The sequence below is a fragment of the Bufo bufo genome, chromosome 8 (genome assembly GCF_905171765.1).
Source record: "Bufo bufo chromosome 8, aBufBuf1.1, whole genome shotgun sequence".
Taxonomy (NCBI): Eukaryota; Metazoa; Chordata; class Amphibia; order Anura; family Bufonidae; genus Bufo; species Bufo bufo.
Genome location: NC_053396.1, coordinates 23,017,146 through 23,031,318, shown reverse-complemented (window position 1 = coordinate 23,031,318; position 14,173 = coordinate 23,017,146). Strand labels below are relative to the sequence as shown.

Here is a 14,173-nt window from a genome sequence, read left to right as displayed (position 1 = left end):
AGCGATCAGTAGACCTCGGCTTCAAGAAAGCCTCCAGAATTCTCCACCGTCTTGACCATTTGTTCCTTGTAGAACATCTGAGCTTGAGGAGTGAAGACTATTAGTTGAGGGATGTTAAGGGTTTTCTGATATGGGTTCGATTTCCCCTTTTTTCTCCAGGACCAGCAAAAATTAAGGGACCTCAGTAATCCAGTGAGTGCTATGCCCAGCCCTTTCACTGTGTTGTTCAGTAGAAGTTGGATCTCCACTAGTAACACATTGATCTTAAGGTTAGGTCATCACATTTTATCTTAAAGGGTTGTGAATTTTTTTTTTAAACTAGCTCAGATCAGGAGAAAATAAGTCGGGATCATCTAACCAACCCCCTGCTGCTCCCATTTCGAGACTCCCCGATCCGCTGCCGTTCTCTACTGATTTTTTTCGACTCAATGTAGTGGAAAGACTGCTCAGCCTATCGCCGACCACAAAGGTCACCTTCCTCGGTCAGTGATTGGTGAACAGTCATGCGTGTCAGGAGGGACCGGGAAGTAGAGACCGGCGGCTGATACACCCCTTTGGTACCGCAAAAATGAGCTTTCAGGTAAGAATCCAGCATGCGCTGTAAACTCCTAATATGCCCTCTCTTTGAAAATTTTGCCATGAGGGGTGAATAATTGCGTTAAAATTTTTTTGTATTCATGAAGAACCTCTTTAATGTCCTTGGACATATTCAGATCCTTATTGCTCCTGAGCTGTATTCATAATTCTGTAATTCTTTTGAAAGTTCCATTCTTAAGCTGGCCATACCCAACACGGGTTTGGTCAACACATTCATGTGACAGATGATCTCGGGGGAGACAAATCTATATTCATATCACCAATCTCACTAACTACTGCGCAGTTTCAGAGAGAGAAGAACGGTAGGTGTAATGGCACCGCCCCCATTGCTCCTAGAGGCTCCTTTGCATATATTCAAGCTTTATTTTGCTCAGCAATGCGGGCACACAGGAACATGGGACCAACACAGATGCCTTCAGCTGCCAAGCGCACATGTAACAGGTCAGCCAGTGTCATAGGTGCAAAACTGCTGACAGATGCCCTTTAAACGAATGAATCGAGAAAAATGAAACTGCCGCCATACAGACCTCCAGATACGTCCGTGTTTTGTGGCTGGAAATCGGAATCCAGCCCCGAAGTAGTAGTTGAGTTTTCCAGTTTTGTTAACTCCATTTCTATGGCTCCAAGACTTGTCACCCAACTTTTCCAGACTCCCGAGGGACAAATCTACTATTTGACGCATTGATCCGTCCCTCGTATGGCGCCCCCCCGGTGGTGGCCATATTGGTGATTAACTCTTTAAGAGCTATAACTAAGAAAGGACTGATTTTAACAACTTGACAGAAGAGGACGCCTCGAGGAGCAATGACTGTTCTTCATGACGCTCTCATGGTCTGGAGTGCTCGCTTGCGCTGGCGTTTGGCCGCTCGAGGCCCTGAGGTTTGTTCCCTGCAGCAGAGTTCAGATAAGCGCTGGTATTTTGCAGCCTGTAATCTCTGCGGAACAATTCTGGCTCGGAGGGAAGGTTACTACAGGACATTGCTCTCTAACGGCTTTCTGTAGATGTGTTTTGGTTACTAAGACGCTAAACAAAAACAAAGGGCCGCCGCCGGCCTGCTTAACCAGTTCACTGCCAGCACGATCTGCTACGCTCGTCCATTTAGCATAAAAAAAAGCTGATGCAAAAGTTCTCACGCTGTTGTGTTTGCGAGGGGGGGGGGAGTGACTTGCAAGCGGATCTGTGCCTTAAAGGGATTCTGTCACCAGGTTTCACCCCTGTCAGCTAAACATATGCTGATGTTCAGGGCCTCATCAGGATTCCTAATGTGGGCTTCTAAATGTGATCCGTAGCATTATTTTGCTAAAAAAAACTGGTTTTACTAACCTGTCACTCAAAGAAATAAGGTGCCCAAGGGGATGTCAAGGGATGCAAGGTGCCGGCCGCACCCACCGCCGTTCGTGCCCAGCGCCGCCTTTCCAGACTTCTGCACCGCCTCCTAATCCTCTGTGCTGCCTCTCGCTCTCCCTCCCTCCCTCCCTCCTGTAAGATATCGCGCGTGCGCACAGGGCTCTGAGAGGCTGGCGCCAGAGTGCAGGTCATACCTGGGTTGAGCGAAGTGCCGGCGCATGCGCACTTTGCTTTAAGAAGCCAAATTGAGAAGTCCGCACGGGCGCATCAGGCAGAGCCCTGTGCGCATGCGCGAGATCTTACAGCAGCAGGAGGAGGGAGGGAGAGCGAGAGGCGGCACAGAGGATTAGGAGGCGGTACAGAAGTCTGGAAAGGCGGCGCTGGGCACGAACGGCGGTCGGTGCGGCCGGCACCTTGCATCCCTTGACATCCCCTTGGGCACCTTATTTCTTTGACTGACAGGTTAGCAAAACCTGTTTTTTAGCAAAATAAGGCTACGGATCACATTTAGAAGCCCACATTAGGAATCCTGATGAGGCCCTGAACATCAGCATATGTTTAGCTGACAGGGGTGAAACCTGGTGACAGAATCCCTTTAAGTTATTTTGGGAATAAAGAAGCACTTGACAGGATTTAAAGGGGAACTCTATAGTAAAAATCTACTTACATTTTGGATAACGTGGTGAGATTTTCCCTTGACTTCTTTAGTCCTGGTTCAGTTCTGTGATGGTTTTAGCTCTCTGTTCAGGTCTAAAGCTAAATTCAGGCTTCCTGTTAGCAGGGCAGTATGGGATCTCAGACGACAGGTCACATGACTGGCAGCAGAGAGGGGATAAACTGCTCTCTGAGGTCAGCAGCCTGTTGGTGGGAAACTACAACTCCAAGCGTGCTCAGAGGTGCCTGGAAGTCCCATAGAAGTGAATGGAGCATGATGAGGGTTGTAGTTCTGCAGCAGCCGGAGTGTTGGCGCTTGCTGACCCTTACTCTTGTCGTGTGTTTCCAAACTTCGAAGACCTCTCCATGGCTTAGGCCCAACAGCATCCCTCCTGGATTAAAGGGGTATCCCCATCTTATAAAGTGATGGTATAGGACTAGGATCACCAACCTGCAGCTGTTGTAGTTTCACAACTCCCAGCATGCACAATTGCTTGTCTGTTCTTGAAACCCCCATAGAAGTGAATGGGTGTCACGAACCAGCGAGTGTGAACCCACTGTGCCACGTGTCCTACCTCCTCTAAGGGCGTTGTCTAATTGAACCCCTGGATCTTCACAGTACCCCTGATGGTGGGGATAGACTTTTCCGAGGGGAACACCAGGTCGCTACCTCTTGAAGAGGATAGGCACACGAGGCAGCTGGACCAGGAGGTACCTGAGAAAGGTACCAGATGTGCAGGACCAAAGGATGAGGCAAAGGGTCAGCGCAGTTGACACAGGTACAGGTCAGGCAATCCGGGTCGGCAACAGGAGAGTCAAGGCAAGCACATGGGGATCTAACAGGTAGCAGGATCCAGGAATACAGATACGAGTCAGGAACACTAGCGATAACCAGGAACCTTAGCAGGACACCTTGATACTGAGGCATCTGGGAAGGGGGCTGAGCCACTTATATATGCGCAGGAGGGCTAGAATAGGTCACATGACCTAACTCTTAAAGCCCAGGAAGTGAAGTGCTGCAGGAAACGAGCAGCAAGCATGCTGTGGTCAGGGCTGAGAGCAAACTGTGGAGCGGCTCATGGAACAACAGCACCCACACAGACAGAGCCCAGGACTGCAGCAGTGAATGGAAGCGCTGTCCGCAGATCACCGCTGAACACGGCGCCCGGGACCGCGGCGGTAAGTAGGGGAACAGCGGCGCACAGCAGCCGCTGTTACAATGGGGCATGCTGAGGGTTGTAGAGACGGATGCTGAACCATGCGCCATCACTTTGATTGTTTGAGTTCTGACCTCTGGGTCCTGACATTGTAGGGGCCGCGGCACTAGTCGCCCTTCTAAACCCTCTCAGCACACCCGGCTGTACAGGGAACTGTAGCAGCGGGAGACTGGGTGCCAATGTGCAGGGACCCAGCGCTAACCCTTCACAAATCATAAAGTGATGGAATATGGTAGCTTTCAGGGGACAGAAACCTCAGACTCTCCAGCTGTTGTCAAGCTACAACTCCCAGCGGGCTCCATTCACTTCTATTGGAGTTTACGGAACAGCTAAGCATGCATGCTGGGAATTGTAGTTTCGCAACACCGGGAGTGCTGGAGGTTGCTGACCCCTGTTCTAGTGATCTACCATTACCCAAAGTGCTGGCGGGCACTTAGGAGGCGCAGCGCTGACCAGTGACCCATCCCTTGTCTTCTAGAAGTCAGAGCAGGAGCAGCAGAGCCCTTCTTTAGAGAGATCATTGCTCTGGACCAGCAGTGTGGCGCACCCTGTGTTAGGTTAGCTAGTTAGGGGCATTTGGCATGCTCTGTCATTATAGGGGATATTATGTGTCTGTGTACGGAGTTGGCACCGACTTATAACCCAGTCCTGGGCCCTGAGGGGATGTAGTAAATGGCAGCGCTGCACTTAATGTGTCCATGTTCATCCAAGGTTACTGCTGAGGGAGAAATATCCAGGTCATTGACAGGCATTGTCACATTATGTGAATCGGAGTCCTTCAGCCATGTCATGCTATGCTGATATATAGCCTTTTACTCACAAGCCTGTGATATCCTCATTGTATGACAGCAGTGTTAAAGAATGGAGGGGGTGAGTATTATAGGGCATCTGTCAGCAGATTTGTCCCTATGACACTGTCTGACCTGTTACATGTGCACTTGGCAGCTGAAGGCACCTGTGTTCGTCCCATGTTCATATGTGCCCACATCGCTGAGACAAAAAGAATGTTTTAATATATGCAAATGAGCCTCTTGGAGCAATGGCGGCGTTACCATTACACCAAGAGGCTCTGTTCTCTCTGCAGCTGCCGCATCCTCTGCCCTTTGACAGGACCAGGTCTGATCATGGTTGCATTGCCTGGCCTTTTGAACATATTATGAGAATAAATAGGCTTATACAGGCTAAGTGATAAAAATATTTACTAGGTGTGATATAGCGCACCACCAAACCAAAGTAAGACCGGAGGGCCAGCGGTTAAGGCGGTGGTCCTACCACTCGTACATCTAATAAAAAAAATAATAAGAAGAAAAAAGTAAAGTACTTCCAATAAAGTGACATGTGCTTTATTCACCAATAGGCATGACGTTTCGGTTCACTCCATGGAACCTCACTGCTTGAAAAAGGTTCCATGGAGTGAACCAAAACGTCGTGCCTATTTCACTTTATTGGACACATTTCACTTTATTGGAAGTGCCGCGGTATATATAAAATTATATATATAATATATATTATATATGTATGTATATGACACAGTGAGGGGTTATGTCTGGCAAGGCAGGTATTTTCTTCCCGGCATGTGCAGCTGGGCTGGTTCCCAGCCAGGTGAGGTCAACTACCGGACCAGATTTTAAGTGCCAGTCCAGGTTTTGGCAGCAACTGGCTGTCCTCAAATAGGCAGCTGGGCTCAGCAGAGATGTCTCTGTTTTGGGGATCTGAGGCTTTGTGCCGTGCTGGAGGGCTGAGAGCCACACGCTGGGGAAACAGGCCCCCTAAAGCCTGCTGTGGACTTCTGGAGGCAGAACTGCCAGCAAGGTGATTTATGTTATATGAACTTTCCATTGTGTGTGAATTAACACCAAGACTGCAAAGTTACCTGCTGTTTTGTGCAATTGCCTTAAGTGTGAATAAACACTGACTTTTTGAGTTAAGAACTTGTATTTTGCCTCTATACTGCGCCCGCTTACCCGATCTACCAGAGCAACAATATATATATAATCTCATAATATTACAAGTCACCACGCTACCATCATAGCACATGGCCAACGCCCCATGTTAATACAAGAGAGAACAAGCCTGATGACAGATTCCCTTTAAAGGGATTGTCAGAGTTAGAATAAAAAGCTGGGGTTTTATCTCCAGAAACAGCGCCACTCTTGTCCATGGGCCAGGCCTGGTATTGCAAATCAGCCTGTTTGACTGACTTTTGCGTCTCAGCCCCATTTATTTCACTCAATATATTCAGGTGAGTTCACGGTGTTATCTCTATACATATTCTGCGGTCGGCATGGAAAATAACCCTTTATTGTCCTCGCCTCCGGTCACTAATGCTTCTGTTTTTCCTTTTGTCTTTTCCATTCGCAGGTGGAGTTATCCCTTCTGCAGCAATGCTACAAGGACTTGTCCTCGCAGATTAACCTCATCCTGTGGGAGAGGCTGTGGTATGTGATGCTGGAGCAGTTCCTCATGAAGTACGTGTGGAGCGCGTCTGGCCTTGTCATGGTGGCAGTGCCCATCATCACCGCCACTGGATATTCTGAGAGCGGTAAGGATCTGGTAGACTTTTGTGGAGGACGTCCAGGTTGCATCTCCACAACATTAGGGCTATAGACATTGGGCATCTTAAAAGGGTTTGGATCAGAATATTGATGGTTTATCCTCCAGATGAATCTCGGCACCCCTGGGGCGGTGACGTCATGCAAGCAACGTGGCAGCATACGCTCAATGTAGGGTTGTTTCGGGTATCGAATTTTCGATACCCAATCAATACTTTTATCCCGGGATCGATACGATACCGGGATTTGCCTTTTATCGATACTAGGCTGCGCTACTGCACAGCCCAGTATCAGAGAACATGGATCGCGCTGCTCTCAGCGTGGCTGTGTTCCCTCAGCAGAACAGGGAGAAGAAAGCAGTCTGTCCCTACCCCCTGTGCTGCCGCCACCAATGGAAACTAAGAGGAGGGGAGGGCGCACTGCGCCACCAATGATTAACGTTTAATACATTACAAATACTGGCGGCAGAAACTGCAATTAACACCTGCCGCTGATCGCAGCTCCCTGTCAGGTCGGGTGCCGGCAATGTGTTTCTGCCGCTGGCTGTATTTGTATTAAACGTTAACTATCATTGGTGGCGCAGTGCGCCCCCCCCCCCCTCAGGATTAAAAACATTGTTGGCGCAGTGCGCCCTCCTCCTTCCCCCTCCCCAGTATTAAAATCATTGGAGGCGCAGAGCGCCCCCTCCCCACCCCCCAGTATTAAAATCAGTGGCAGCAGTGTAATCCTGGGGCTCCGATCAGTTACCATGGTAGCCAGGACACTACTGAAGCCCTGGCTGCCATGGTAATCTCCCTGCTGCTGTGTGTACTATGGACAGGGCAGCAGGGAGAGTGTGAAGTCCTATTAACCCTGATAGAGCTCTATTAGGGTGAATAGAACAAGGGATGAAAAGATCATAGGGTTCTAGCCCCTAAGGGGGGAAATAGTTATTAAATAAAAAGTATAAAAAAAAATATTAAGTATAAATCGCCCCCTTTCCCAATTTTACATATAAAATATTTTAACAATTAATAAATAAACATATTACATATCGCCACATCCGAAAAGTCCAAATTAATAAATATTAAAAAAATCTCCTATGCGGGGAATGGCGTAAAATAAAAAAGAAAAACCGCGCGATTCGCGGTTTTTCTTTTTTCTTTTACGGCGTTCACCGCTCAGATTTTTTAAATATTTAATAATTTGGACTTTTCGGATGTGGCGATATGTAATATGTTTATTTATTGTTTATATATTTTATATGTAAAATTGGGAAAGGGGGCGATTTATACTTAATATTTTGGTGTTTGTTTTTTTTTAAGTCACCTTTTCCTCCCAAAAAAATAAGATAAGACTGTTCAATTATGGGCCGGACGTTCCATAAAATGCGGAATGCACGCGGCTTTTTTTGTTGTGTGTTTTTTTTTTTTTTTGCGTGGTATCGAGTATCGCAATACTTTTTTATGGTATCGAAACTGAATTAAAATGTTTATCAAAACAACCCTAGCTCAATGTGGATGAAGGGTGCTCAATGCATAACGGACTGAAGCTGACGTTCTCCTTTTTTGACCTTAGACTCAGAGGAAGTGAAGAAGGCAGCGATGGAGAAGAAAGAAGAGGAACTAATAGGTGAACGCGCCGAAGCCTTCACCACCGCAAGGAATCTGCTGACTGCTACGGCTGACGCAACAGAGAGAGTGATGTCTTCTTACAAAGAGGTGAGTCGCATGTCGTCAGACGAAAAGAAGCGGCTTTGGCCTGTAAGATCAAGCATTTAAAGGGGATTTTAATATCGATGACCTATCCTCAGGATAGATCATCAATATCAGATCGGCGGGGGTCTGACACTCGGCCCCCCCGCCAATCCTCTGTTTGAAGAGAGAGCGCGCCGTGCGCACGTGCAGTCTCTCTTCCTGCTCGCTGCTGCTATGTCTATGGTGGGCAGGAAGAGACACGTGAGTACGGCGCGTGCCTTCTCTTAATACAGCTGACGGACCCTAAATGGACCGTTTCCGATTTCCTTCTTTTGTGAGTGTTCCTTGATTTTAATGGGTGTTGCCCTCCTCCGTTAGCTCACCGCGCCCCAATTTGTTATTGGCAGGTGACGGAACTGGCCGGTTACACGGCACGAGTTCACGAGATGTTCGAGGTCTTTGAGGATGTACAGAATGGCGTCTACAGGCGTCTCGGAGAATCGGAAGGAGACAATCCCAAGGAAAGAAACCTGATTCAGCATGGGATTCGAATTGAAGGTCCGCTGGAGATAAAAGGTGAGGAGATGTTCTGTGTGCCCCTACTGATTGGAAGAAAGCTGGCGTTCTATGGCGCATATATACCCGATATTTTGAGAACGGGGTCTTGTCTCGCACTGTCCATTCATTTATATGGGAGTCCTGAAAATAGACAATAGCCTACTCGCCTATTTTCAGAAGTCCCATAGAGAGCAGTCTGTGACTACCTCTATGAGAAGGGGGCCTTACTCTCAAAATAGGTGCGGGTCCCACCTTTGGGACTCTCTTCTCTCAGACATCTCACAACCTTTTATCTGTCATTTAACCCCTCGTGTGTGGCATTCAAAGCAGACCATGACCTACAAGGGGAAAGAAAGGAGAACTCCCCCCTTTGATCGCATCACCGGGATATCTGTGCCCATACGCAGACAGCTCAGGGTCCAGTGGAAACTAAAATGAAAAACTTAATTACCATCAGAATGTAAATTAATTACTAACCTCAAAATGGTGGCAAAAGAAATAGTCTTGAAAAAAAAAAAAAAGGTCTCCTACAAGTATGTTGTACTTTAATAGGGGGGTGGGGGGGTCTCTCATTTGAACCTCCATCAATTAGCAAGCGACTTCATAGAATGTCTCTTGTTCTGGAGGACCAGGCATGTTCATGTGCACCCAGCCCAATTATGTCAGTGGACACCATGTATGTAATACTCCTTTTGTCCTGCGGAGGTGCTGTAGGGAAAGTAGATAGACCCTTGTTGCCTGGTTTCTCTGCTGACCGCTGGAGGTTCCAGCAGTGGAGTCATAACAATTCATAAAAAAAACTTTTTTTATTTTAATACCGGAGTGGGCCCGTCACGTGACACTGGAAATGATAAATGACAGATTTATATTGTTGTCCTTTTCGGTTGCCAGTTTATCCTAAGCTGACACATAGGGAAATGCCGCTGACACATCTGCCAGGAATCCAGCTTTTCAAGAAACTGAATGGATGCCATCGCTCCGGTTCTTGTGTGACCCCGTGACTCAGGGCGTATCTCTGAGGGCATGCAAAGTAACTGTAATCGCTGCTGCCTACACGTTACGCTTTTAACCCTCAGGCATGAATGAATGAGTATAAAACAAGCATCACATGGACTGCTAAGTGGCTTATAGCACGTGTGCAATTATGTCTTCAGCCTGATTAGAGCTGACGTAGGCAAACCATTCCCAAAGGGTAAAGCCCTGTAATCTTCCCACGGCGCCCCCTGCTGGACAGCATTGGCTCACTTTAGTCCCTGTTCTTTAATTCCCAAAGGCACACTAAGGTGAGAATTAAAGGGCATCTGTCAGCAGTTTTGTACCTATGACACTGGCTGACCTGTTACATGTGCGCTTGGCGGCTGAAGGCATCGGTGTTGGTCCCATGTTCATATGTGCCCGCATTGCTGAGAAAAATGATGTTTTAATATATGTAACGGGGGTGTTGCCCTAACACCCAGAGGCTCTGCTCTCTCTGCAGCTGCTGCACCCTCTGCACTTTGATTGGTAGGGACAGGTAGTGAAAATGTGATCCCTGTCAAAGTGCAGAGGGCGCGGCAGGTGTAACGGCAACGCCCCCGTTGCTCCTAGAGTCTAATTTGCATATAATAAAACATCATATTTCTCAGCAATGCGGACACATATGAACATGGGACCAACACAGACGTCTTCAGCTGCCAAGTGCACATGTAACAGGTCAGCCAGTTTCATAGTGACAAAACTGCTGACAGATGCCCTTTAAAAGGCGGGTGCTGCCAACACTGATCCGATGTGTATGGAGACCTTACGTTCCCACCACGACAGATCCCCATTGCGATTTGCATTCTCCTCTGCATGACGACATGTCTTCTGACCATGGTGGCCAGTCTTTGCCCACCAGGGTGACATGTCGTCCCACTAGACAGAAAGAGGATGACACTTAGCTGATCAATCATGGGATGGATTACTTGTGCAGACCATGTGTCCAAAAAACGTGGAAGTGGCCATTGCAGTTTATGACCATCTTTATGGACAGGACACGTGATCAGTGAGGTCTGTGCCCGGGGGACAAGAAGTGCCATCAGGCTTTGCGGAGCCTGGCACTAAGCAACTATGATTGAAAGCAGGATCGATGCCAAAATAGTTTCTGCGCTGTGAGGGCCCTTCCACTGAGATCTGATGAGTCTTCACACTGAAGTGGCGTTCTTTCCTATGACGCATCTTTTTGGAATTTGGAAAGTTTTAAAGGGGTTGTCCAAGATTACACAAAAACTGCATCACCCCTATCCACGGATTGTTTCTGGTATTGCACCTTGGCTCAATTGACGTCAATGGGGGCAGAGCTGCAATACCACACACAACCTGTGGACTGGTGTGGTGCTGGTTTTTGGAAGCAAAGAGCCGTGGGCAACCCCTTTAAGTGAATCGCCATCTTTTGTCAGTAGGTCATCTTCAGGTCCCAAATTCTGTGCCGATTACTTTTCTTAAAGTATCTTTTTCGCCACTGGAGCTCCGGGTTCCAAATCCCCTGCGAGGGCATAGATTTTAACCCCTTCCGGCATCTTGACGTTATAGAACCTTCAACGGCTTGTTGGCACACCCTGACCTCATGTAATGTCAAGGTGATTGCCTGGGCACAGTGGCACCAGCTCCGGCGGGAGGATGGCTTTAACACACGGCAGCGCTCCCTCCGCAACGCCTGGCACTTAACCCTCTCAGTGCCTGATCTCATCACTCTGCAAAGGCGGGGGCCAACGGCAAGCCCTAGCAGGTCAGGTGCCCATGGATACTTCAATACACAGGCGCGCTATATTATCAGTCTGCCAGTATATTGCAATAGAAAAAAAAATTATGCCAAATGAAAATCTGGCAACTGTTCAATAAAGAATAATAAAAAATGCACAAAAAATTATTCTACACATTTAATGCCCGCGTCTCTAGTATTTCGATAACCCTTAGGCCTCTTTCACACGGGCGAGTTTTCCGCGCGGGTAAAATGAGTGAGGTGAACGCATTGCACCCGCACTGAATCCGGACCCATTCATTTCTATGGGGCTGTGCACATGAGCGGTCATTTTCACGCATCACTTGTGCGTTGCGTGAAAATCGCAGCATTCTCTATATTGTGCGTTTTTTCATGCAACGCAGGCCCCATAGAAGTGAATGGGGCTACGTGAAAAACACAAGCAAGTGCGGATGCGGTGCGATTTTTCACGCACGGTTGCTAGGGGACGATCGGGATGGGGACCCGATCGTTTTTATTTTCCCTTATAACATGGTTATAAGGAAAAATAATAGCATTCTGAATACAGAATGCATAGTACAATAGGGCTGGAGGGGTTAAAAATAATAAAAATTAACTCCCCTTATCTACTTGTTTGTGAAGCCCGGCTCGTCTTCATTCTTCTTTTATTTATAACACCTAACCCAAACCCGAACTTCTGTGAAGAAGTTCGGGTCTGGGTATCAAACATGCCGATTTTTCTCAAAACGCATTAGAACGCTTTGCACTCGCGCGGGAAAATCACACATTTTCCCACCCGCATCCTATCCGGCCCTCACACGCGACGCCTGTGTGAAAGAGGCCTTACACTTTCTGTAGGTCAGGGATAGAAATGTAAAAAAAGGGAGGGAAAAAAAGCAAAATCAAATATATTTGCTACATCGCTGGATGAAAAATCCCAAAATTTGGTGTGGTCCCTGTAGATCCTGGTCCTGAAGTGGTTAAAAACGAACATACTGACTATCTGCAGCCACCACTAGAGGGAGCTTGCGGCATACTGTTGTACATCAGTAGTAAGAGTGTGCAGTCCAGCGATTAGCTCCCTCTAGCGGTGGCTGCATGACATGGTAGTACATCAGTAGTAAGAGTGTGCAGTCCGGCGATTAGCTCCCTCTAGTGGTGGCTGCATGACATGGTAGTACATCAGTAGTAAGAGTGTGCAGTCCGGCGATTAGCTCCCTCTAGTGGTGGCTGCATGACATGGTAGTACATCAGTAGTAAGAGTGTGCAGTCCGGCGATTAGCTCCCTCTAGTGGTGGCTGCATGACATGGTGCTTTGTGTCTGGAACTAGTACTGTGGCATCGGCCAGATCATCATAGGAATTTGCCTGTGTAAAGGTGCCGCCAATTACCCGACGAACGTGCAAAAGCTTGTTAATTGTGTAATCGCATCTTTTATATGGTCACAAAAATCATCGTTTGCCAGCAGATTGCGCCGTCTAATCACGCTCTGCGGCCGGCACACAGTTATCCTGTACGGGGACGAATGATGGCATTAGCGATCGCTCCTCCCTATACTGTGGAGGAGATCGCTGAATTTAATAATAACAATGGTTTCTGTCACTGACGAGCAGCCGGTTGTTGGAAAAAAACGCTTTCTTCTGGACAATCGTCCGCTAAATCTAGCAGTGTAATACAGCTCTAGGATTGTCCCTGTCCCTTATCACACTTGTATATTAATGTCCTTTCTGTCTTCTACAGGAAAAGTTGTGGATGTGGAGAACGGCATCATATGTGAGAATATTCCCATTGTCACCCCAACAGGCGATGTGGTCGTTGCCAGCCTCAATATTCGGGTAAGTGCTTAGAAGAGCAGCAGTTTATAGGTTTACTCATGATATTAAAGGGCACAATCACATATTAATGGCCTATCCTGAGGCTAGGACATCAGTATTAAAATACTGGAATATTCCTTTTAAAAGGGCATCTGTCAGCAGTTTTGTACCTATGACACTGACTGACCTGTTACATGTGCACTTGGCAGCTGAAGACATCTGTGTTGGTCCCATCTTCATATGTGTCCGCATTGCTGAGAAAAATGATGTTTTATTATATGCAAATAAGCCTCTAGGTGCAACGGGGGCGTTGCTGTTACACCTAGAGGCTCTGCTCTCTCTGCAAATGCCCCGCCCTCGGTACTTTGCTTGACAGGACCAGTTGTGATCAGGTAACCCCTGTTAAAGTGCAGAGGGTGCGGCAGTTGTAGAGAGAGCAGAGCCTCTAGGTGTAATGGTGACGCCCCCGTTGCTCCTAGAGGCTCATCTGCATTTATTAAGACTTCATGATTCTCAGCAATGCGGACACATAGGAACATGGGACCAACACAGACGCCTTCAGCTGCCAAGTGCACATGTAACAGGTCAGCCAGTGTCCTAGGTGCAAAACTGCTGACAGATGCAACTGTCGTTTCAGTTTATTTTTAATATAGTGCAGGCACGGGGATGTTAAACATTTTTGTAATATGGAAATAAGCTTTTTCATACTAGAAAATGGGGTGTAATGAGTCATCTTATTAAAGCTCTATCAGTGTTGCTAAGGAGAGTCTGTCTTCAGTTTTCAGCATTTTACTGATCTCGTCAATCCCCCAGCCCCTGCTTCACTATATGTGCCCCATCTATCACCCTGCCTATCTGACGTGTTACACACAGGCATCCTCAGTGCTCAGTACAACGCTGAAGACCGAGGACAGACTCTCCTTAGCAAGACTCGGAGAGACGTCTCTTTAAACCGAGATGACACATAACCTTTTAAAGGGGTGTTCCCAGCTGAGACAAATGGGGCATATCTCTAGGCGGGTCCAAATTGATAGAAGG

General features: G+C 47.5%; 1 protein-coding gene across 1 annotated transcript in view; it reads left to right on the top strand.

Moving 5' to 3' along the window:
* The window catches only part of ABCD1 (ATP binding cassette subfamily D member 1), a 47,323-nt gene that overhangs the window by 13,290 nt on the left and 19,860 nt on the right, over nucleotides 1-14,173 (top strand). Inside the window, exons 2-5 of the mRNA XM_040405129.1 lie at nucleotides 6,178-6,358; nucleotides 7,926-8,068; nucleotides 8,452-8,620; nucleotides 13,062-13,156. Coding sequence (XP_040261063.1) covers nucleotides 6,178-6,358; nucleotides 7,926-8,068; nucleotides 8,452-8,620; nucleotides 13,062-13,156 — 588 coding nt within the window. The remainder of the gene's footprint in view (nucleotides 1-6,177; nucleotides 6,359-7,925; nucleotides 8,069-8,451; nucleotides 8,621-13,061; nucleotides 13,157-14,173) is intronic.